Source organism: Anopheles aquasalis, chromosome 3 (assembly GCF_943734665.1).
Source record: "Anopheles aquasalis chromosome 3, idAnoAquaMG_Q_19, whole genome shotgun sequence".
Lineage (NCBI taxonomy): Eukaryota > Metazoa > Arthropoda > Insecta > Diptera > Culicidae > Anopheles > Anopheles aquasalis.
In genome coordinates this window covers 5,341,395-5,362,500 of record NC_064878.1, presented here as the reverse complement: position 1 = coordinate 5,362,500, position 21,106 = coordinate 5,341,395, and the positions used below count along the sequence as shown (strand labels likewise).

General features: G+C 49.0%; 3 protein-coding genes across 4 annotated transcripts in view; 1 reads left to right on the top strand and 2 right to left on the bottom strand.

Annotated features, from left to right (window-relative positions):
* Positions 1–4,195, bottom strand: part of LOC126576307 (serum response factor homolog) — a 103,743-nt gene extending 99,548 nt beyond the window's left edge. The window contains exon 1 of the mRNA XM_050237525.1: positions 2,225–4,195. Within this exon, the coding sequence (XP_050093482.1) occupies positions 2,225–2,716 (492 nt within the window). The 5' untranslated portion in view covers positions 2,717–4,195. The remainder of the gene's footprint in view (positions 1–2,224) is intronic.
* Positions 4,196–10,574: 6,379 nt separating this feature from the next.
* Positions 10,575–16,361, bottom strand: LOC126574708 (N-acetylgalactosaminyltransferase 6-like). 2 transcript variants are annotated; one of them, XM_050235052.1, is made up of 5 exons: positions 16,122–16,361; positions 12,692–13,068; positions 12,271–12,629; positions 11,323–12,203; positions 10,575–11,262 (listed from the first exon to the last, which is right to left on the bottom strand). In XM_050235052.1, exons 1-5 carry the CDS (start codon positions 16,170–16,172, stop codon positions 11,077–11,079), a joined length of 1,854 nt encoding a protein of 617 aa, XP_050091009.1. In that variant the 5' UTR covers positions 16,173–16,361; the 3' UTR covers positions 10,575–11,076. The 2 variants fall into 2 exon arrangements, with proteins under 2 accessions (XP_050091009.1, XP_050091010.1); XM_050235053.1 differs by having other exon boundaries at positions 12,692–13,065.
* Positions 16,362–18,132: 1,771 nt separating this feature from the next.
* Positions 18,133–19,433, top strand: LOC126575126 (ATP-dependent (S)-NAD(P)H-hydrate dehydratase). The gene has a single exon (XM_050235673.1). It carries the CDS (start codon positions 18,218–18,220, stop codon positions 19,103–19,105), a length of 888 nt encoding a protein of 295 aa, XP_050091630.1. The 5' UTR covers positions 18,133–18,217; the 3' UTR covers positions 19,106–19,433.
* The last annotated feature ends 1,673 nt before the right edge of the window (positions 19,434–21,106 follow it).

The following is a 21,106-nucleotide window of genomic DNA, read 5'->3' as shown; positions in this document are numbered from 1 at the left end:
CTTACATCAGGGGAGAAGATGCAACTCCCCCGGCCCCGGAGGGGGTGCATGTCAGGATACATGGACGCGCAAACTGGTGCATTCGTTAGTGGACAATGTGTTGATTCCGCATCCGATTATCATCCAGATCTAGAGCGTCTAGTTTGTTAAATCTTTCTCTTGGATTCATCGAAAGCTGGAACACTCTGGAACGATCCAGTGCGTTTTTAAATGACATTTTTGCGCTTTAGGATCAAGCCTGGCCAGCCAGCGTCCCTTGGGTCAACGTGCGCGCGGTGAAACCTGAATCAGATCCTGATAACATGTTCTTTACGATCCTGATAATGATGGCGATGATAAAAGTTGATGGTTAAAGATTAATTAAATTATAGCTTTGCAGCAGTGCCGAGCGGTCAACCAACCGAAAGGCCGGCCATTCAAAGGCCACTCGCTCGCTCTCTCTCTCTCTCTGCTTGGATGTCGCATTGATGAGGATGAGGAGGGAGTTCCCTTTTCTTTCTGGTTCTTCCCACCCGAAAATGCACTGCCAGAGTGCAACACAGGAACGCTCGAAGGCCCTGAGGCGGCTGTCGGCACCGCCGAACTGGTGCGATCATCTTCATCATCGGTGCACCCGCTCCGCTGGTTCAACAGCAGCAGACTCCCGGCCAGAGGTACACATTAAAACAGTGCGAACGAATAATTGAATGGTGTCCGTCAGGCCGGTCCGCGTTTTCGCGACGAATTTCTCCTCCATCTCCATCCGGTGGCGAGGCGCAAAATCGTAAAAAAACAGCATCATCCCGGAGTCCGGAGGGAGTGCAATAAAATATCCGCAATTTTTGCGCAAGCGGCTCGTTAGAATCGAGTGCCGCCGCCACCGCTACCGTCGCCTCTTTTCCGCCATTTAACTTTTTGGGGTCTGTTCTGTTTTTCGGTTCATTTTTGCGGCCAGGCGGTCTCATAAAAATGCTCTGGACGACGCACAGTGCCAGTCGCTTCTTCGTTGCCTTCGTGTGCTGTGATTGCGGACCCGACGATTCGACCACGCCACGGGCCTAAAATTAATGAATACATTTTATTGATGTTTTATTTATTTATTAATCCTTCGCCTGGCCGCGAGTGTAGGCCGGGACGTCCCGAAACGTCGCGAAAAGCAAAGGAAAAGGACACTTCCCCTCGAGTCCTCAAAGGAAAATGGAACAAAAAGAGAAAGGGTGAATAATTGGCCATTTGGCAATTACGAGCACACGCAGCCGGGACCAGCGGTCGTCTAATGTTTTGTCACCATCGCAGGACCGCGCAGGAGCTGCATCCCCGTGAATCGGGCGGTATGTTGGCCCCATCGCGAGTGTCTCTTTCATTAATTACCGGCAAACGGTTGGCCGGGAACGCGCGGAAAGGGGAGCAATTATTTTATTATGAACAAGCCCCGCGAGTAGTTTGTTACTTTAACGACAGTTCGATAACAAGCGCTTCCAGTCGGATCATTCGTTCGCCCAAGAAAACAAACAGCAAAGTGCCAATGAAATTGATTCCTTTCCTGGCTCAAGCCAACTAACCGACGCCGACGATCCACGGCCAGCCGGTTCCTCTGCTCACTCGGCAGCTCGAGGCGAAAGGTGACAGAAGCCATGTTTTGGCAGATATTATGCTCCCCCTGCTCCTGGTGTTCCGAAGCTTGAGGCCATTTTATGGGACTCTTCCAGACCCGTCTGCGCGGGGCCGTAAAAGTGTAATTAGTTGCTCAAGATCATTTGCATACCCAAAGAGTGTGTCTCTTTTCTGGCTCGGCCGCTTTCATTCACTGATTTTTTACAATAAATTCCATCCAAATTGCGATTGCCACAGTGTCGCAATTTGGCAGCATTTCGCAATCCGCAATAACGGTCCGGGATGGCGTTTGACATGGAATAAGCGAACTGATAAGATAAAACCACTCTGGTTCGCTCCGGCAATTCAACAGTACCACTAAGATAAGATAAGGGGGACCCCCCCTCACTAGTATTGCATGATAAACCATATATGGTCAACAGACCGGGACTGACCCGTATTAATCATCGTATCAAACGGGGAGGTGTTGCAAACCACGATCGGCAACGTGGCACATTCCAATTAAAATATGAATATTTTAATACAACGTGGTCTGCAACACACGCGCGGCAGTGCACGGTGCGGGAAGCTGTCAGCAGACAAAAACACGGCAGATTTCGTGAAAAATTCAGAATTTTTAGGCGCAACTTACCTTCTTCATTATTCCGGTTTTGCGCTTGGAAAACGTCGTGTACCGCCGCAGCTTGTTGTCGATGTATTCCATTTTAATCTTAACGCGACCTTTCGTCTTTTTTCCATTACTTGGTGGCGATTTTTTGGGCTGGAGTGAGGTGTAGCTCTCGTCCACGACTTCCGAACCGACGGTGCACCCGTCCAGGCCGGTCATCGTCTGCGATCCGACCAGCTGTTGCCGGTCATCGTAGCAGTCCGAGTTGGTGCGTTTGATACCTCGTGATAAGCCACCACCTCCTCCGCCTCCGCCACCGCCACCACCACCACCGCCACTACCGCACTGTGGTCCGTTCATCAGGCCGGTCCCGTTTCCGCCACGAGACATAACCTGCCCCACCAGACCGCCGCTTGGGGGCCGCGCCAGAGATCCGTTCGGATTCCCGTAGATCTCTGGCGTATCCGGCATCATGTACTGTAAGTTGTAGCGCGTATCGCGCCCAGTGGGATCCATTATTTCCCAAATTTTTGCGGCTTTTTTTTAGACTGGTCCACGCAGGAAAATGGGAGGGGGAGGTTCGCGCTCGACTCGGCGCGAAAAACGAGAACGAGATTTTGGGCCAAACGCACTGGCACGACGACCTAGTAGCTGGACGATTGTTTGATAAGGTACAGCACACCGAAAAAGGAAGGATTCGCGGATATCACACGCTGAAACGAAAACCGCACTGCACGCACGTTATCAAGCGCTTCGGCGAACGGCCTGGTGTTTCTGAGGTAGCGAACGAAGAAAGAAGGCACGCGAATTACCGGAGGCCCGCGATAACACCGAAAATCACTCGCGATTACACGCAATCCCGATTAAAATTCGAGGCTCGCGGGGCGGTGAATTCAGTTCCGAACTTTTTTTTTCTGGCACAAAACCAAAACAAACGGCTGTCAGTGGTGAGTGGCTGAGTGGCTGCGTGAGTGGCGTGAGTGGCGACGTGAGTGGTGGCGCCCGATGAAAAGAAGATCCGTCGGCGGGATTCTCGTCGTGCGTTTCTGGAAAAACGGGAACAGGAGCAGGATCAGCAATCGATGACGGTGATGATGGACGGCGATGAATGCAGGCTCAGCAAACAGCAGATGGTGTCTTCCCGGGTCTCAGCAAACGATGGCATCAGCAGCAACAGCAGCAAATGTTGAATTCTCCTTCCGTTGATTCCCACGATGATCCCACGTTGATTCCAAGGTGCAGCTAGTAATCCTGAGGCAGCATTTCACTTCTCCTAATCTGCTACTGTGTGTTTGTGTGTGTGTTGTCTAAAACCAGAACACTGGACACGTGGTTTGCGATCACTTTGGGGGGGCACTTTGCTTATGAGGCTACCGAGAAGTAGCGCTTGGTTCGGAAGCGAAAGAGGAAGTGCAGCTATCGGTTGGTTCTAAATATACCGCGTGTTTAGCACCCGATCATCAGCTCCATTGCTTTCTCCTCTCCGCGACGCACTAATAATCGACGAGATTTTCTGTTGCTTTTCCGTGCAGCACTTTTTGGCCCCACCGGTGGTCACTTTTAAGGGCTACTCTTGCAGCATAACCAATCACACGGCCGGATCAGCAACGTTCACTACCCTCCACGAGCGATAACAGCAACAGGTGGTCGCAGCGCGGTTTTTACCGAGCGGCCACGCGACACGCGGCTTTGCGGGCGAAATCAACGAAAATAAATTCGTCAACGGAGCGCACACAACGACGGGCCGGTCACACGGCACTACAACGGGGGTGGAGAGATCGTACACACTAACACGAACGGCCGGCACAACAATTTTTTTTTTTTTTTGTCACGGAAGAAGCGACAGCAGCAGCAGCAGCCAGTGTTGTCGAATGTTGTCGCCAAACTAGTACCGGGAGGGGCGCCTAACCAAAAAAACACGATCAAAAGCCGCCCAAAACGATCAACGATCAACCGTTCACCAAAAATGTGTCGAGTGCCAAGGCGCGCCGCTTGAATCTGCCAGAGACGACATTCGACAGACGACTGACCAATAAAATTAAACGCGCGCGCGCGTTCGCCTTTTTCGTGTCGGCCTCATGTGCGTGCGCCCCCATCGTCCAACGGCGATCGCACCGTTTCTTTCTGGCCAAGGCGATCCTCGCGCTCGCGATCGCGAACCGGATGCTGCGCATGATGCTCCCCAGCTGCTGCCCCGAGCGAGCTTTACGGTGTCGTCCGGACCGCGATCGTTTGCTTAGCTTTCGGCGATTCTATCCCCACCGCCTTCGATCGCAGCTCGATCGTAACTTGCTCAAGTCAAGTTTCGTGCTGGAAACGCCCATTTCCACGGTGCTCCAAAGCCAAGCGAACTATCGTCTCTTTCGTGCGCATGCTCCGGGGAGCCCAAAAGAAGGACAAACAATGCGGTCAGCATGGAGCTTCCCCTCTCGATCGAGGCAGATTGTTTTCTTATCAAGCTCCTTGTTGCGATTGGTTGGTTACTGGTTCCTGGCGATCATTACGGAAACGATTTCCCGGTCGTCTGTCTAACTAGTTTACTGACTAAAGACAAATGACTTTTTGACCAACGCATTGCTTCACTAAGTGATAATATGATCAAGCGATTGTTCTTGGAGTAGGAAAAATAATAGACATGTTTGCCATGCACAAAAAATAGTTTGGGAAGCTACCAGAAAGATTAGTAGCATTCGTATAATTTAAACAAACAATAGAAGATAGTAACAGGATCTCCTACTCAGTAAAAAACTGTTATGTTTCGCTCAGACAATGCCTTTCCAATGGGCACTGGGCAAGGGTGCACATCAATACACGCCGACTGCCGACACTGATCGATCATACAGACCGCTAATTTTCGTCCACCGTGTGTTCCGTTAGTTCCGATTCACTGCCATCGCGGCTCCATCGATTGACATAGTGAGGATCGCCATCTCCCCGGCAATCGTGACCCCAACGTGGCACAGTCAAGCCACAGTTGGCCACAAGCCCAATTCGATTTGCATATAAAATGCGGTCCCGAGAGCGGTACTTGTGATTGACAATCGACGACAACAAAGACGATGATGTCGCCAACAGCTTTTAACCTTCCGGCGGGCAAGTCCCCGGAAAATCTTGTCGCGCCCACTCCGCGGCAGGAGGATGTGGAACAATTGCGAAAACCGCTAGTCTTACGTGATTACCATACGATCAGTCGAGTGCCGTTGTGTGATTAAACAATTTCATTGTTCCAGCGACGGCGACGATCGGTTGGTACGATGTAGTCCGTGGTTAAGACAACTTCCTTCTACTCGATGGTAGCACAGCCGGAAGAGACGGTCAGGTGTGTAGTGCCAGCGTATGCACAGTTAGCAACGACCCAGGAAGTAAAAGGAAAAGAACAAAACATAATACGAACGTAGATTTGCTGGGCTGTACCAGTAAACACCGTACAGTGTAGTGGAAAATACGCTTTGGAATTGCTTTCGGAACGGAAATGGAAGTCGTACGTGTGTGTTCCCTTTCGAGGAGGGGTGGAGATTGAAAAAGAAGTCATACAAAACGTATTTCTAGAAGGAAGTTCATGGCGCTGAATAGTTAATGCATTAAATTGGCGCTGCGATATCACCATCATTATCATTTCGCTGACACTGTGTGCTGGTTGAGCAATGTTGATTATTGCACAGAATTTGGCCAACAAAACAAACATTTTCGTATTTTTTTAGTAACTTGTTGCTTTATTAAGGAAGTAAAACATCTTCTAAATCCATTCTCTGTAAGATTGGTGAATTCGTCCCAAATAATAATGAAGAAACAACAAGGATACATCAACTAACTATCGCAAAAAAGGACATAAAGTGAAGAAAGTTCCTAGTAAATGAGCAAATGCCCACGGAGGAGCGTGGCCCTATCATACTACTTACGAATTTGATGATCACCGCAACGCAAAGCTGTTGACGACAAGCGCCTTTTTTCACAATAAACCACACACAGACAGCTTGTGCTAATTGTGCTAAATAATAGGACCTCCCACGGCGCATCGAGTCACATTCATGCACTATACTCCCCACGAGCTCGATCTCCAACGACGCAAATTGCATCAAATGTGATAATTACACGTGTGGGACACGCGGATCAATGCCTGAATCATATCTTAACAAATCATGTCCATCATCTTGTGTGGTTGTGCTTCCCCCCCCTTACTCCCCCTTTTGCGGCACTGCGATCAATCTCCCCATTATCGACGGAATCACAGAAGTAGATAATGAATCCGTAAAATAATGAAATAGGCGCCATGAGGCGCACCGCAGTTTCGGGCATCAATAGCTCACGCTCCTGGGTGGTCCTAACCCAACATGGGGGGTCCCATTTTGTGATGAACAGAAGCCAAAGTGCCGAAGAATGCTCGATGTTTTAGTCAATCAATTTGCAGCTATTAGCTATGACTTCTCGTGTGGTCTTCACACGTTTAGAAAAAGATGTGTCACATGCCATAATGCTGTTTAATATGATTGTAATTTCTGGTAATTTCTTTGGCAATCAAATTATACACAGTAATGTATTGAGGAGCTACTGCTAGCATACGAACTACATGCTCGTAGCGACGATCGCAAGCCAAAAGGGAAACATGTCCGCACAATATCGGTTTCAACTCATCCTGCCGATCTCGATCGATCTACAGAGCACAACAGAGAGAGAGAGAGAGAGAGAGAAGAAAAAAGAACCAGGAGGAATCCTTCGTCCTTCATAGCCACGGGTGCGCACCGCTCAACCTGTTCTCCCTCCGTACCCGATCATTAATTACATTCAATTGCCGCTGCTCATTAAAGTGCTGACGTGTACGGCCGGTGATCGGACAATTTTTCCCATCATTAAATGCGTGGCCGTGGACCACTCCTGCCCGCAAAAGATCGAGCGTACGGCGCGCGCCACAAACCACAAACCGCCCCACAAAAGGTGGAAAAGTATATTTCATAAGGATAGCCACGATGCAATATGGGAACGATGGCGCAGCAAGAAGACACAAGAACAAGAACCTGCTATGGTCCTCCTTTTTACCAAGAATCCAACACACTCCAAAGGGTTTCGTGTGATTTCGACTTTTGATTTATTTCAAACTCACCGGGCCGGGCCAGGACAACCGGTCCGGGTTCGGTGGGGTACGCGAAACTACGTGGCGGCAGGAATGTGTGGCCACCGCCGCCATCGTCGGGGTCGGGTTGATTATTATTCTGAGCAACGGTAGTCGGTGGTCTGATATGAGTCTGGGCAAACGGATCACGGACACGCACCGCAGTCGGACGCATTTGTCGCACACACAATTATACATTCCAGTTCCAGTCGCGCAGGGTTCGTGGTCGTCTCGAGGTCAGTTCCTGGTTGTGGTTGTTGCTGCTGTTGCTGTTGCTCTTGCCTGCCTGCTGACCCCGGGACGAGGTGCCACGGGTGTTGACGATCGATTCGTATCGATTCCAGGCGGCAGCATTATTAAATTATTTAATGCACGTCACTCCCTCCCAGGTCGGTGGGCACCGGGAGCCCCGCGGCAGTCCACGACCATAGAAGGCAGCATCACGAAATGTGTCGCCAGGTTGTCTTGCGATGTTCTCGTCCTCGTCCAGAGAAATCGGTCAGCCCAGAGGGGAGGGGGACTCCAAGCAAGCAGTCCCGTCCCGGTCGATCGATAGATGTGTCGTGTTGCGATCGATGACCGAGCAAGTGCACTATCGGCAAACGGATCACCACCAGGAAGGAAGAAATGGAAGGAAATGCAGCTCACGTTTAGCCCTCCAGGCGGTTGGTGGCGAGCGAGAGGAGGATTCCTGTTCGTTGCTGCCGTGGCTTTCACCGGTGGCACTCGGTGGATTCTTGATTCCACGAACCAGCGCTTGAGTGAGTGCCGCCACTTTTGGGATGCTGCTCCCCACCCGGAGGGGGACACTTTTCTTAGAAGTGCCCTTCGGGGGCGCAGTCGCGGAACATGGGAAATATGTGTCTGTGCGGTTAGACAGGGTGGCTACCGTGGTGTCTCGATCGTCGATCACAGATTGATGGTCAGCATTAGCGCCCCACCGGGGGGTGATGATACTGTGTTATGTACTGCTTGAGAGCATATTTCATCGAAAGGAAAGTACATTTCTTACTACTTTCTTACTTTTTATGCTGTGTGTTCGATGAATCTGGATGGAGCATTTAACTAAAATTATTAAACCATAATGGTTGGATCAAAATAGTTAAAATAAATCACTGCAAACAAGTAAAAATCTCTGTTTTATCGAAAGTTTTGTGAAAACATATGCTTATATTTCTATGAATTTAGTAGATGGTTACATTAAGAAAATACAGAGCTACAAATACAAATTATGATAACTCAACCATTTATGTACAATTTATGGGCACATGCTTGCGTCCATTATCTATAACACAAGGATTCTGTTAAGTTTGAAGGAAAGGAAAAAGGAAGGCCAGTTTAACGAAAAGGTCGATCATAAAGGTATAAAGGGGCTTTTGCTATATTTTTGATTGAATACATTTTTAGACATTTTTAGCAAAAAATCAGTTAAACTTCTGCGATTTAACTCCCCAACAAAGCTTTCTCTTGGTGAATACTAGCAGAATAAACCCTTCTTTTGTACTTGGCACAGTCCAGTTAATCTGTAATTGAAATTCCTCGCGCTACTACTTGCTACAACCATTGGCCAATTTGTTCCTCAGCCACTTTATGCGCTAGATAGTGATCTACCTTCAAGAAGATCACTTCGTTCCTGGCAGTGCTTGGTTGCTGTACCTTCTTTGTCGACCTATCCTTCGATCTGTTCATCTCCCCGTTCGGTAAATGCAGCGAATCCAACGGATCCACGCCAAGGCGTACCGCAGAATGCACCATTCCGATGTGAACTCCATCGCTGGCAGCACAGTCCCGCCAGCAGTTGTTCCACGCCGCAAATTGCGGTAAATCACATTTCCTAGCCGACCTCCCCGATGGTGCTGGTGATGCGTGCGATGCGTTGCTTGCTGGTGAACCGACCAGTTGTCGATTGCCGGTAATTTTATGCACTTATTTAAGTCGATGTGTGAGAAAACTTTTCTCTTCCAGGACCATCCCGCTATCGATCGCGATGGGTGGATGGGATCGTTCCCATTTTTTGTTTTGTCATTTCGCCCCAACACAAACTACTCCGCTTGTGTTGTCTCCTTCGCTCCTTGGCTTGGTGACGATGCTGCTGCTGCCGATTTGTGATGCCAGAGACCGCATCCACGTCCCGGGTTGTGAGGCAATGCCACAAAACAGCTTCGCCTCATTACGCGGAAGAACTTCCAACACTCGCGAGCGAGCGAGCACTTTTCTTTCTCTCTTTTGCGCTGCATCCCCTTTTTTTCTACCCCTGGCGCACCGCCCTGTGGGATGTGTCTCAAGAAAATTGTGACTTTTCTTGTGCACCTCTAGCCTCTCGCCAGCACGCACCACGGCGCGCACTCTCGTCAGGAACGCGTGGCAGCGAACCGCTTGGAGTTGGTCGAATCAGTCACCTTCATTATCAGCTCGTTGCGGTTTTGTGCCGCGATTTCTTCTCAGATCTCGCGTGGACACGAGGCTCCCCCCGGGGCATGCTGCTGCTCCAGCATATTGTCCTGCGGCAGCGACGTCTATTGAATCGTTGATGCGCCCAATCTCGATCGGTAAACCGCCACCTCCTCCCGGGCTCCAGTTTGCGGTGAGCATCTTTCACAGACATACGGGAAGCACCGTGGGAAACCTTTTTCCTTAAACAGCGCAGCGCATGCTGCTGGGAGAAAGCCGAGCCCTCCGAGGTGCTACACAACAAACAATTCCATGACGCTGTATGGCCGCAAGCGGCCTTAGAGGGAGGCTTAGACGGTGTGTCGCGCCGTCTTCATTCCATTTTCCGAGCCCATTGCCGATTCCCACGTGGCACAACAGGAAAGAAAGCTTCGGTTCGCACTTCGGGTGCTCAAGTGCGTTGACTTGAATATTTTTATTTTGAGTATTTTAAAATAATTTCGTAGCTTTCGTTAACCTCTTTTCCGTCACAATTCAGCTAACAATAGGATGACGGCTCATTGATTTGCCAGAGAACGACGATTACTTAAAAAAAAACCAGACTCTTCGTTATCGATTCTTTAACACTAGTCCACAATACTATTTTAAAACGTTAATCCGATCCCCCCGGGTCTGGCCAGACCCGTATGCTTTTACATATGTTTGCATACAAAATGCATACGAGTTTTCGAGCATACAATCCGAGACCATGATATATTGCATACGAGCGTACTTTTAACCCTCATGCACAGTCCCGAGTCTGGCCAGACCCATTTCATTTTCGGTCGTTGTTTTAACTCATTTCTAATCAACAAAGAGACCTGAGTTTCCGGGTACTCTCGTAAAATTTTATTTTCTATCGATCTATCTTTTGCTTATTAGCGATTATCTCCTTTTGCCTTCGCTTAAATATAAACACAATTTGTCGGTTGTCTAGTGATCGCAAGACCACAACTTTAGTGTTCTTTTTACGCGTTGGTCATTACAATTTCCCAAGAAGATCCTTCTACGTTCGCCCAACGTGAATCGGTTGATCGCGTGCGGAAAAATCGTCGGAAGGCTGGTAAATTCATTTTTACGTTTTTCCCTGAATGCCGTTCAACGATCAGACAAATGCAAACAACTAGAAGGTGGCAAGTCGTTTATAGCTCTATTCATTAATTAATCTTCAAAACCAATCGCGGCACCGAACGAACGTGCATTTGTACAAAGATTTATTTTACAATCCTGCTTTAAAATCTCAGTCTCAATCCAGCATTACTCTATATTTTACATCCCGATCAGTAGTGTACCGCTCTCTTACAGCAAAGTTCACTTAACATATCCTCCGAAATGGGCGCTAGTTGACAAACTTGGCCCCGTAAACGTCCCAGTTCTGTAGGTGAACGAAGTTGACGTAGCCCCAGTCCCACTGTTGCGCAGGATTGCTCTCATCACAGCTACCAACCGTCACCTTCCGCTTAACGATGTTCGCCTCCAGACAGCGACCATTATGCTCCTTGCCATGGATAATCATTTTCGATTCCTGGAATGGGAGGAAGACTGTCACTCATTTGCGCTGCTGTCTCCAGAGCACTGTACTTACGTAGTCGTATCGCCACATCTGATTGCCCTGCGATTCGTGGCAGCTAAACAGGATGACCTCATCGTGCAGCCGGCTCGCATCCAGACACTTGTCATTGCTACGCACCCGAATGTCCCGATGGAACGAAAGCGTAAAGAACTGGTTGTTCTGCGGATGCGTTCGATTACTGGCACACGTGTACAGTCCGATCGGTTGCTTCGCTTGATGGTTCAGCGAGTCCAGGCATAGGCGCCGATCGGCCACACTCTGTACCCGGCCGGAAGCGAATGGTTGCGGTTCACGCACCGGATAGCGTACCAGCAGATCCGGAGCAATCTCCTCGAGGAACCACTTGAACGGACGGCACTGCAACCGTTCGCGAAGTTCCCGCTGCGCCGTCAAATCACCGGGATCCGTCCGCTCGAACAGTGGATTCCGCTCGTACAGAAACTTGGCGTACTCGTCCATCCACACCTCGGCCACACGCTTAAAGTTCCGCACGACAAAGTTTACGCCGCGTGGATTCCCGAACGGTGCGTAACCCCGGTAGACGTGGCCAACGCGTGAACAAGGGGCATCTACGAGCCGGCCACCACACTGCCAGATCTTGAAGCTCAGCTCATACTGCTCACCACCCCAGATGTCCAGCCCCTCGTCGTAACCACCGAGCTCCCAGAAAAACTTGGCACTGATCGCAAACAGTCCACCGGCCATCACCGGACTGTTGAAAGGTTTCGTTGGATCCTCGAGATCACCCGGTAGCAGCGGCAACCGCTTGTAGTAGAACTTCCAATCGAATGCACCTCGCTTACCCTCATCCTGTGCCCGATACTGGAACGTATCGTGTGCGATCACGTCGATGAACGGGCAAACGCAGGTCCGATAGTCCTCCGCAATGGGTTCTATTTGAAAGGGGAGTCCACGTCCGGTTAGTGACAGTAACATTACATGTTGGATTGATGCACTCACCAAGCAGTGGTGGAAGCCAATTGTTGTTCACTTCCGTGTGCGAGTCCAGCACGATCAGAACGTCACCACGGGCCTCCCGGGCACCGGCCATCCGTGCCAGGATCAAACCGGATCGCTCGGGCAGATCGATCAACCGTACCTTTGGAGCTAGCTCTGACTCGACAAACTCACGCAACGGTGCCCACAGGAAAGGTTTCGTACTGTGATCGTTGACGAGGATCACCTCTTTGAGCAACGAGGCCGGTGATCGATTCAGGACACTGTACACCGTCCGCAGTAGCGCACTCCAGTGTTCGTTGTAGAAGATCACAATCACACTCACGGTGGGCAGCTCCCGTAGATACTGTTTCGTTCGGCAGCTACAAAAAAGACATTCCTGAATTATCTGTCTTCGCATTAGATCAAATTGCTGGTACTCTACCTGATGTGTCGAATGTCCGGTACGGAGCGATTCAGCGCGATCATATCACTGACCACGGCCGAATAGCCATTCTCCTTGAACAGCTTCTCGTTGAGAGCATTCGCCTCGTCACCGGTCAACCGGTACGGCTTTCCATGCTCTCCCGGTCCAACACGGTTCGCCTCCTGCTCAATCAGCTCATAGTTGTGCCAATCGATCTTCTCGCCATTCAGGTTGCGTGGTACTGCAAAGAATCCACCATCATCGCTGTACCGGTAGTAGAGTGTCCGCTTAAAGTTGTCCAAATTCTCGTACTTGTGTATGATCAGCAGCACCGTGATGATGCCACAGCACACGACAAACAGCAGCTTCACGATCAGCTCACCGAGTTGGATCTTCTTTTGTTGTGACCGGAAAGAAGGCGAAAGAAAAGACAAAGAAGATGCTAATTAGAGAAGCTGTGGAACTTGGGAATGGAGGATTGGGACGCCTCATTAAGTGCGCGCGCATAATCTCCCTCCTCGCGCGTTTAGCATAATTCGGCCCCCGAAGAGGTGAAGGTCAGTGCGAGCGCAACAAAAGCGAATCAAGGAGCTTCTTTTGTGGTGAAGAGTACAGCTCGAGTTCAGTCACGATCTCTCACTTTTATTACCTCACAAAAGAACTACTTTTTTGTTGCTCTTATCAAATCCACCACTCTCGGTAACGCGTGTGAACACGAAGCACAAACAGAAACTGCTTGGCTTCTGCGGACTTCTGTCGTCACCGTTCACCGAACAGAGCCGGCGTTTCAGTTGAGCAGAAAACACCACTAATTGACAGGAGAAGACCGAACACCGATCATCATCGACGTTAACATGAATTTTTGATCGCCACAAATTCGATCGATCGAACAGAAGAGGCATCATCAGCAATTGTGTGCGTCTTCGACCACTTCTTTCTCTCCTCTTTCTGCTGTTCTTCGCGTGTTCTGTTCATCGCGTCCGGAGTGTTCTGCTGCGTAAGCCTATCAGCAGGTGACCAGCAAAGGGGGGAGTCGAATTGAGATATTATGCTCATGCGGTGGTCTGCAATCAGCTTGAACGTTCTTTAAATGTAAAGCCTCGCAGCGAGAAGAAGTCGGTGAGCTTCAGTTTTTTTTTTGTTTATAACAAACTACACAACGACAACTAAAGAGAGCGAGAGGCTGTTGCAGTAATTGGTTACATGATTACGCGCCAGGCCATTTGCCAGCTTAAAGCACATTAAACGGAATGTCGCAGCATAACACTCGCGAGTGGCACTTTAGGCTGACCTTTCCTGGGGTGAGGTCGTTCACTCTGTACCTAACATTTGCTCATTAGCTGGGAGGGAATTTGGTTGAAATTCTACTGTTTTTTTTGGCATGCATTGCGATTCACAACATGATGGCCAAAAACCACAGCGCTTGACACACATTTCGTTGTGCGCCACCGTACGTCATGTGGCCAACAGGTGGCTCACGATGCGATTAGGAAAGAAATTGCCAAAACGAGCCTAGTAATGGGGCAATGTCGTAATCCAGTCACGTCCTCTAAGTGGCACACGTTCTGTGCCACATCGCTCCATGGTGCGCAGGACACAACTGACCACCGTGATGACCACAGACTTTTTTGAAACTCAAAGCCTGGCTCCGAGGAGATCACCTTTCTGGAATATTGTTGTTGCTGCTTCTCTCGACAAAACGACACTTATCATTCGTTCCATCCTGGTCCTGGAGCTCCTCGGGGCTCACTCGCTGCATTGCATGCGAGTAAACATTAAATAACAGCGAACCGACAGCCGGGATGGCTTGTTTATGTTAATTCCACCTCTTTCGCGGTTACCGATGCACTTCTCGCGATCTCTGTATCGTTCTCCTGGGGGGGGTTCAGAGTAGCATGGATGAGCTGTGGTGAACGGAGGCTTATCGTGGCTCGTGACATTTGCACCACGATGCCCAACGACGACCGCGGATGATGCCATCGTGCCGGGTACACTTCTAGATATTGCGGTTCTCCATCACGAGGAGTTCTCGAGTTGCATTCCGCACCAGTAGCACCCAGCACTGCCTCCGGTATCAGCATGTTTTGTGATTAAACAAAGTTCCACCCCCCTGGTCTGAACTGAATGGTCGCTTCCCTCTGACGATGATGGCTCCTAGTACGAACTGTCGCCTCATGCCACTAGTAGATAGGAACTTCCGCTGCGCCTCCAGCAAGCGATTTCATCGCCACACAAAAAAGGGCGTTACGAGTGGTCCCTTCGTGTGACTAGCGATAAGATCCGATTTTATTAATTACAACAACCACTTTTATCATCGTTTGGACAGTTTGTTTTGTGCCACGCAATGGCGTTTCACTCCCCCTCACCCTGATTTGGGGTGTGTTTTATGCGACAGAAGGTCGATGATTGTCGCGTGTTGCGTGGTGAGTGATTGTAATTCCATTTCAAATGATTACCAACCGCACTCCTCGTCCCCCATGGGGTGCGCGGTTTATGGCGACCATTAATCATCTTCTTTTAGCTCAACCGGTGTGGAGATTTGTTGTCAACAGAGGCGCCAGCAACGGGACTTAGTGGACTCGACAACGCAACAATTGTCACCGACTGTCGCTCGGCCAGACAGCGCACCGCTTTTGATTGCTGAGCAAACAGCAAACGTGATCTTTGCGATCGTCAAACCCGGTCGCGATCGTCGCTTAGATTCACTTCCTCTCCACTCGCCCGATGATGACGGTGGCCTTGCAGTTTGAAGATTCACCTTCATCTGCTAACGTGTGGCTCTCTGTTTTTGGACGTTTTTTCGTTGCGAACGCGACGCGTTCTCGGAATTAATTAATTAATGTCAGAATGGGGGGGAAAGAACCTTGGCGACCACAACACCTGAAGGAAGGCCGAGAAAGAGCAAAAACCGGCACAAAAAGACAACGAAAAAAGCAATTTTTATTGACCGCAGATTGCGTGGCCGTGTGTGATATTAGAGTTCTCTGCTGAGGCATTCTCTATACACTCTCTTCCAGCTCGCGGTCTCTTCTCTCTGGCTCGCAAGCTTTTGCGATAACCGTGTTGGAAGGCGTCTTGGGTGCCGTCCCGGTCAGTTAACTTCCTGTCGCGCTGCTTTCGGGCATTCTTTCAGCTCCGGTTCCATCGGGGTCGGTCCCTGGTGCTACCCTTTTGTTTGATTTATGACAGCACTCGGCAGCGAGGCCGATGGAAACCAAGATCTGGATTATCACGGAATGGAGCTCACTGGTTGGAAAACGAGTTTTTATTCCACTAAAAATCGCTTTTTAAAACTCTCAAAATCACAGATCGGGTGTCCGGAGAACACTAGACGGTAGAACACACTCCCCCCGGGAAGAACCCGTTATCATCCTCGGTTTCGGGGTCAAAATTTGAATTTTCACCTCGTGTGACCACCACCGAAGCATCCGCGATGGATCGAGCGTACCTTTCGTAGGGGAGACCGTATCAGGCTGCGCATCAACCTTGCCACACGCATCTCGATGCTGGCCACTCGGCTGGTTCGATTGCCGTTCGGAATCACTTGGTATCACTTGGTGTGAATGGCGCGAACATTATTCTTCGTCCGTAATCAACACAACGAACCCCGGCCGGCGAATGGTGGTGTCCGATAAAAAAGAAAAAAGAAAACGGTCTATCGCGTCCGCTCCACCGTCGACATGGTGCGTCCGCGTCGCGTAAGAAGATGATAAAGACTAACACGGGCGTGCGAGCGCTCGACCGAGGCTCACGCGGTCTCTGGCGTCTCCCTGAACGAAGGGATCCCCAAAAAAACGCGCGAGAGAAGCGCGATATGTCGCCAACAATGCGTTGCCTGTCGCATGTTGCCGTCCCATTCGAGCATTCCATAAAAGGTTTATCGTGTAATCGGAACGAGTCCGAGAAGATAACAATGGGGAAGCATGGAGCTCCGGAGGAGGGCATAGAATTCGGTAGTGAAAGTAATTGTGACGCCGGGGCTGTGGGGACCAATCCTTTTTTCAATCATTTACTCTGGTGCGACGTGCAATTGGAAAGGAGAAGGTAATGTCCGGTATCGATTTGCTTCGGTTCAGCAACCAAAGTAAACGGACTCATTGGCGGTCAACATTGGACGAACGAACGAGCACGCCAATTTATTATTTATTCGTTTGCATGCTCCAAGTTACGATGTGCCGGTAAACACAAACTGGCTCTGCTGTTGCTGGCGCACATCATAATGAAGTCATTTCTGGGACGGTTCGAAAGGAAATGGTCGTTTGTCATCGGCGTGAAGTTCGTCACCAAAGTGGCAAAATACGTGCTTTACGGATTATCGGGTGAGGGTGGGAGATTTGGGGGAATTTAGTCATTGCAAGGTGACCAATCGGTAGGAATGACCTATTTATTTCACAATTCGTTCGTTGTCTTAGCAGGAATCACACGTGGCCGCATTTTATCTGTTGTTTTGTTCTAACATTCCGGAATTTATAGAAGATAGATTTAATTTTGTCAAGAAATGTTTAGATAAGATTAACTGGGTGCAATCACCAAAAAAATGGGATCTGATTTCAAAAAGTATTTTTTGTAATTTTTAACATCATCGTTGGAATTGCGTTAAGCCTCGCGTTCAAGTCGCTCCCAAAACACTAACGGAAATAAAAACTCAACTAGCGTGTATCTTTCTCGTAAAATTACCAAGTATAATTGAGCACGTACAGTGTTTATTTTATTATATCCTATCTGTGATGTTTCTAGAAATTTACCAGAATTTTACATGTTGTTCTGCTTGGAATTGGTACAGTAGTATTGTAAAATAGAGTATCAAAAGTAGGATATTTCTGTTTTTTCAAACGTACTGTAGTTGTACGCAAGAATATTGAGAGAATATTGAAGTCTTGTTGTTGCACTCTTTTTCATAGAATCAAATGTTAACATGAAAATGGAGTTGATGATTAGAGATGATAATGACTTTCTATCATAAATCTAAACTTGAAAATCAACCAGGGTGTTCCCTAATGTATTGTTTTACGTTCTAAAGTGGTCGCCCCCAAATATGAGTGTACTAATAAATCCTGCAAGGGGAGCGAGTGTTGAAAGTTGTGGCACACTAAGCGCGACACGGCATGAACAACCGTTGCGGAAATGTGTAGAAAATTACAAAAATCAAAATCAAAAAATTATCAAAAAGCATCCTGGGATGAAAGTTCAAGATCCTGCATGTTTGCAGAAATAAAATGATTATTGATAATTTTATTACAAATTTTACTTTTAATGCTGCCCAAATAAAGTTATTCTAGTCCTTTGCATAACACTGCGCTACGAATACTTATGCTACGCTTACTTGACGACGAGGAAACCAGTGTGACCAACCCTATTACCGCAACGGCCACCAGCGCAACCGGCACGTGGTCTCAGTGTGCCAGATAATTTATGCTCGCAGTCATGACCGTTCTGTCAACTCGCCGGATTATCTCGTTCGTCGTCGCTGCGGTGCGGGGTAACGAAAACAAAATTTTACCTCAACCCACGCTGCAAGTCGGTGGCCGTGCGTACGCCAGCAGTATGTCGTCGGAAAATAAGTCACCGCTGCTGGAACGTGCCCGTAACATTGTGCCTCACCTGGAGACGGAACGCCACAAGGGCCAGGCCGGTCGGATCGGTATCGTCGGTGGTTCGCTCGAGTACACCGGAGCACCGTACTTTGCGGCAATCAGCGCGCTGAAGGTGGGCGCGGATCTGGTGCATGTGTTCTGTCCGCAGGCCGCCGCCCAGGTGATCAAAGGCTACAGTCCGGAGCTGATTGTGCACCCGCTGCTGGACTCAAACAATGCCATCATCCAGATCGAACCGTGGCTGGAGAGGCTGCATGTGCTCGTGATTGGCCCGGGACTCGGCCGGGACCGACTGATTCTGCAAACGGTGGCCGAACTGATCCGCATTTGCCGCCAGCTGCAGAAACCGCTCATCATCGACGCGGATGGACTGTTCCTGATCACGCAGGATATCGGGCTGGTGAAGGATTATTACGGAGTGATACTGACACCGAATGCTATCGAGTTTTGTCGGCTGTTTGGCAAGGACCGTGACCAGACGATGGCATCCCTTGGGCGGCTCGGAGCGGGCGTGACCGTGATCGAGAAGGGGCTGAACGATCGAATTTATGATTCGCTGACGAGCGAAAAGTACGAATGCCCTCAGGGAGGCTCGGGACGGCGTTGCGGTGGACAGGGCGATCTGCTGGCCGGGTCACTGGCCACCTTCTACTACTGGGCGCTGGAGTCGAAACAGGAGATAAGCCCGGCGATGGTGGCCTGCTTTGCCGCCAGCACACTCACCAAAACGTGCAACAAGTACGCGTTCAAGGCGAAAGGACGCAGCATGACGTGCAGTGATATGATCGACCAGATCCATCAGGTGTTTGATGATCTTTTCGAACACAAAAAGGACTAGGGCTGGCGGAACCAGCCCTACCGTGGGCTTCTATCGGCTGTGGTGGCTTACTTTTGGCGCTACTTCCTTCGTATCTTAAGGCTCTGATCGGGGTGAAGGAGAGCACCACACTTCCTTAACTGCGCGCACGATCATTACAACGAACCAAACTCGGAGCAACGACCGACACAAAAAAAATGGGCCAACCCTTGGCATGGACGGTCTCTACCCAAAGCTGCCAGCAGGATCTCACGGAAACACAATCTGGTGATAAGGGGAAAGGGCGGAAGCTACGTTTTGTATCAATGTGCGTGAAATTCATCTAACAAATTATCACCCTTGTCCATTAGCAGTTCCAATGCATTTTATCATGGCACGATTTCAGGACTTCATTCAATCATTCAGACCAGTGGGATGGGGGGGCCGGCGATCAGGGAGTGATAGATGATTAGTCCAGACTCAGGGGAGGGGTGCGGGTAGGTTAGGTGAAGCAGGGATTATTACACACTAACCAAACTACGAGAAATCATCTCAAACTGTTTAGTCAACGATATGGTAATATTTGAATAAAAATGATTATACTCTAATCTGACAAAGTTACTTGACGAGGGTGGAAGCATTTTTCAACGAAAGAAATACTCGCACGATTCCAATAGCGCGCGTGCCGCACCAGAAAGGATAATAAAAGCTCGCTCGTATCGCATGGAAGCTTGTAGAGCGCTTTTATGTTGCACTTGTGTAGAAGGCGCTGTGCAACATACAGTAGCTGACAAACGAGCAGTCTACCATTCGAGAGGAGAAGGGAAAAGGATTTTTGCAATCCTTTTACACTTTCTTCGACCCACTGGCCATATTTGCATACCTGATGTTAACGATGGGTTCCATTTTCCAGTCTACAAAGCATTCCTTCACGCCCGCATTAGCAGCGTGGCTAAGGTTGTGCATGTTGTCTAACAAGCAAACAGTCCAATTCCCTCCACCACATGACCTCATTAGTGTACGCGAAACATATGGGGCGGTTTATCGGAATATCTTGACGAACCGCGCTGTGCTGCAGGGTGTTGGTGGTGCAAGATTCCTTGGATGGAAATGGAGGAAACGAACCAGATTAGCTTCGTTGCGTTCGTTTGGAGCTGGTCGGAAACCCGGAATGCCTTCTAACGAGTCGAGTGATGAAAGCCCTTGAACGGTCTCCCTTCGCTCCCTGCAGGCATCCTACAGGGTAGTCAACAGACTGATGCGACAATGAGTTATTGGAAATATGCGAAGCTTTATTGACTGCTTCTCTCTCGCTCTCTCTCTTTATAATGTTTATATTGATCCCCAGAATGTTGAGCATCTAGGACGATTTAAAAGTTATTTGATCGCCCACCAGCCTTCGAACTAGTTGCAAGAGACTTTTATTTTCAAGAAGCTTGGAGCACTATTGACTCGAGGACACTTCTACTAATTGGCGAAATCGTTCAAAACCCTGTTGAGTGAATTCAATACGAAATTTATTTCATTTGACTCTCTTTATGCTCTTCAAACTTGTGTGTACGATGAAGAACAGCAGAGCAAAAGGGATGGAATGTGTGTTTTGCTGAAAACAGCAGGAACAGCATCGATCGATTTGCACGTTTAACATGATGATGGCATGATTTATTGGAGCAAATCGTTGTGCGTAACGAGGGCACTGGAACGTGAGGCGAATATCAATTGGTAGTTACGTGTTGGTAGTCGGATTTCGGGCACAATGTGGAGGCACCCTTTCACCTGTTCCGCCTCTAAATACGATTTGAACGACATCGTCAGTGGGAAACTATGTGAGAACCTAATTGCTGCTCCATGCTTTGTCAAAATGATGAGCATGCAAAATGAAATTATGTTCTGCTTTAGCAGCAATCAATATTATGTTTGTTTGTGCGTTTGCAAGAAGATTGACGCAAATGAATTGCGAAGTACTAAAATTACTACGGTCTATGCCAACTATAGTTGTAGCAGCTTCAAGCATCAAGTTTGTTAGCGCGCTGTTCAAGATGC

What these genes read in the sequence shown, in the direction of transcription:
- LOC126574708 (XM_050235052.1), bottom strand. Translation starts at nt 16,172, where the DNA reads ATGCGTGTGGCAAGGTTGATGCGCAGCCTGATACGGTCTCCCCTACGA. An exon ending in TACGGTCTCCCCTACGAAAG is followed by an intron (nt 13,069 to 16,121) that starts GTACGCTCGATC and finishes TCACAACAAAAG; the next exon opens with AAGATCCAACTCGGTGAGCT. An exon ending in AGATGTGGCGATACGACTAC is followed by an intron (nt 11,263 to 11,322) that starts GTAAGTACAGTG and finishes CTCCCATTCCAG; the next exon opens with GAATCGAAAATGATTATCCA.
- LOC126575126 (XM_050235673.1), top strand. Translation starts at nt 18,218, where the DNA reads ATGTCGTCGGAAAATAAGTCACCGCTGCTGGAACGTGCCCGTAACATT.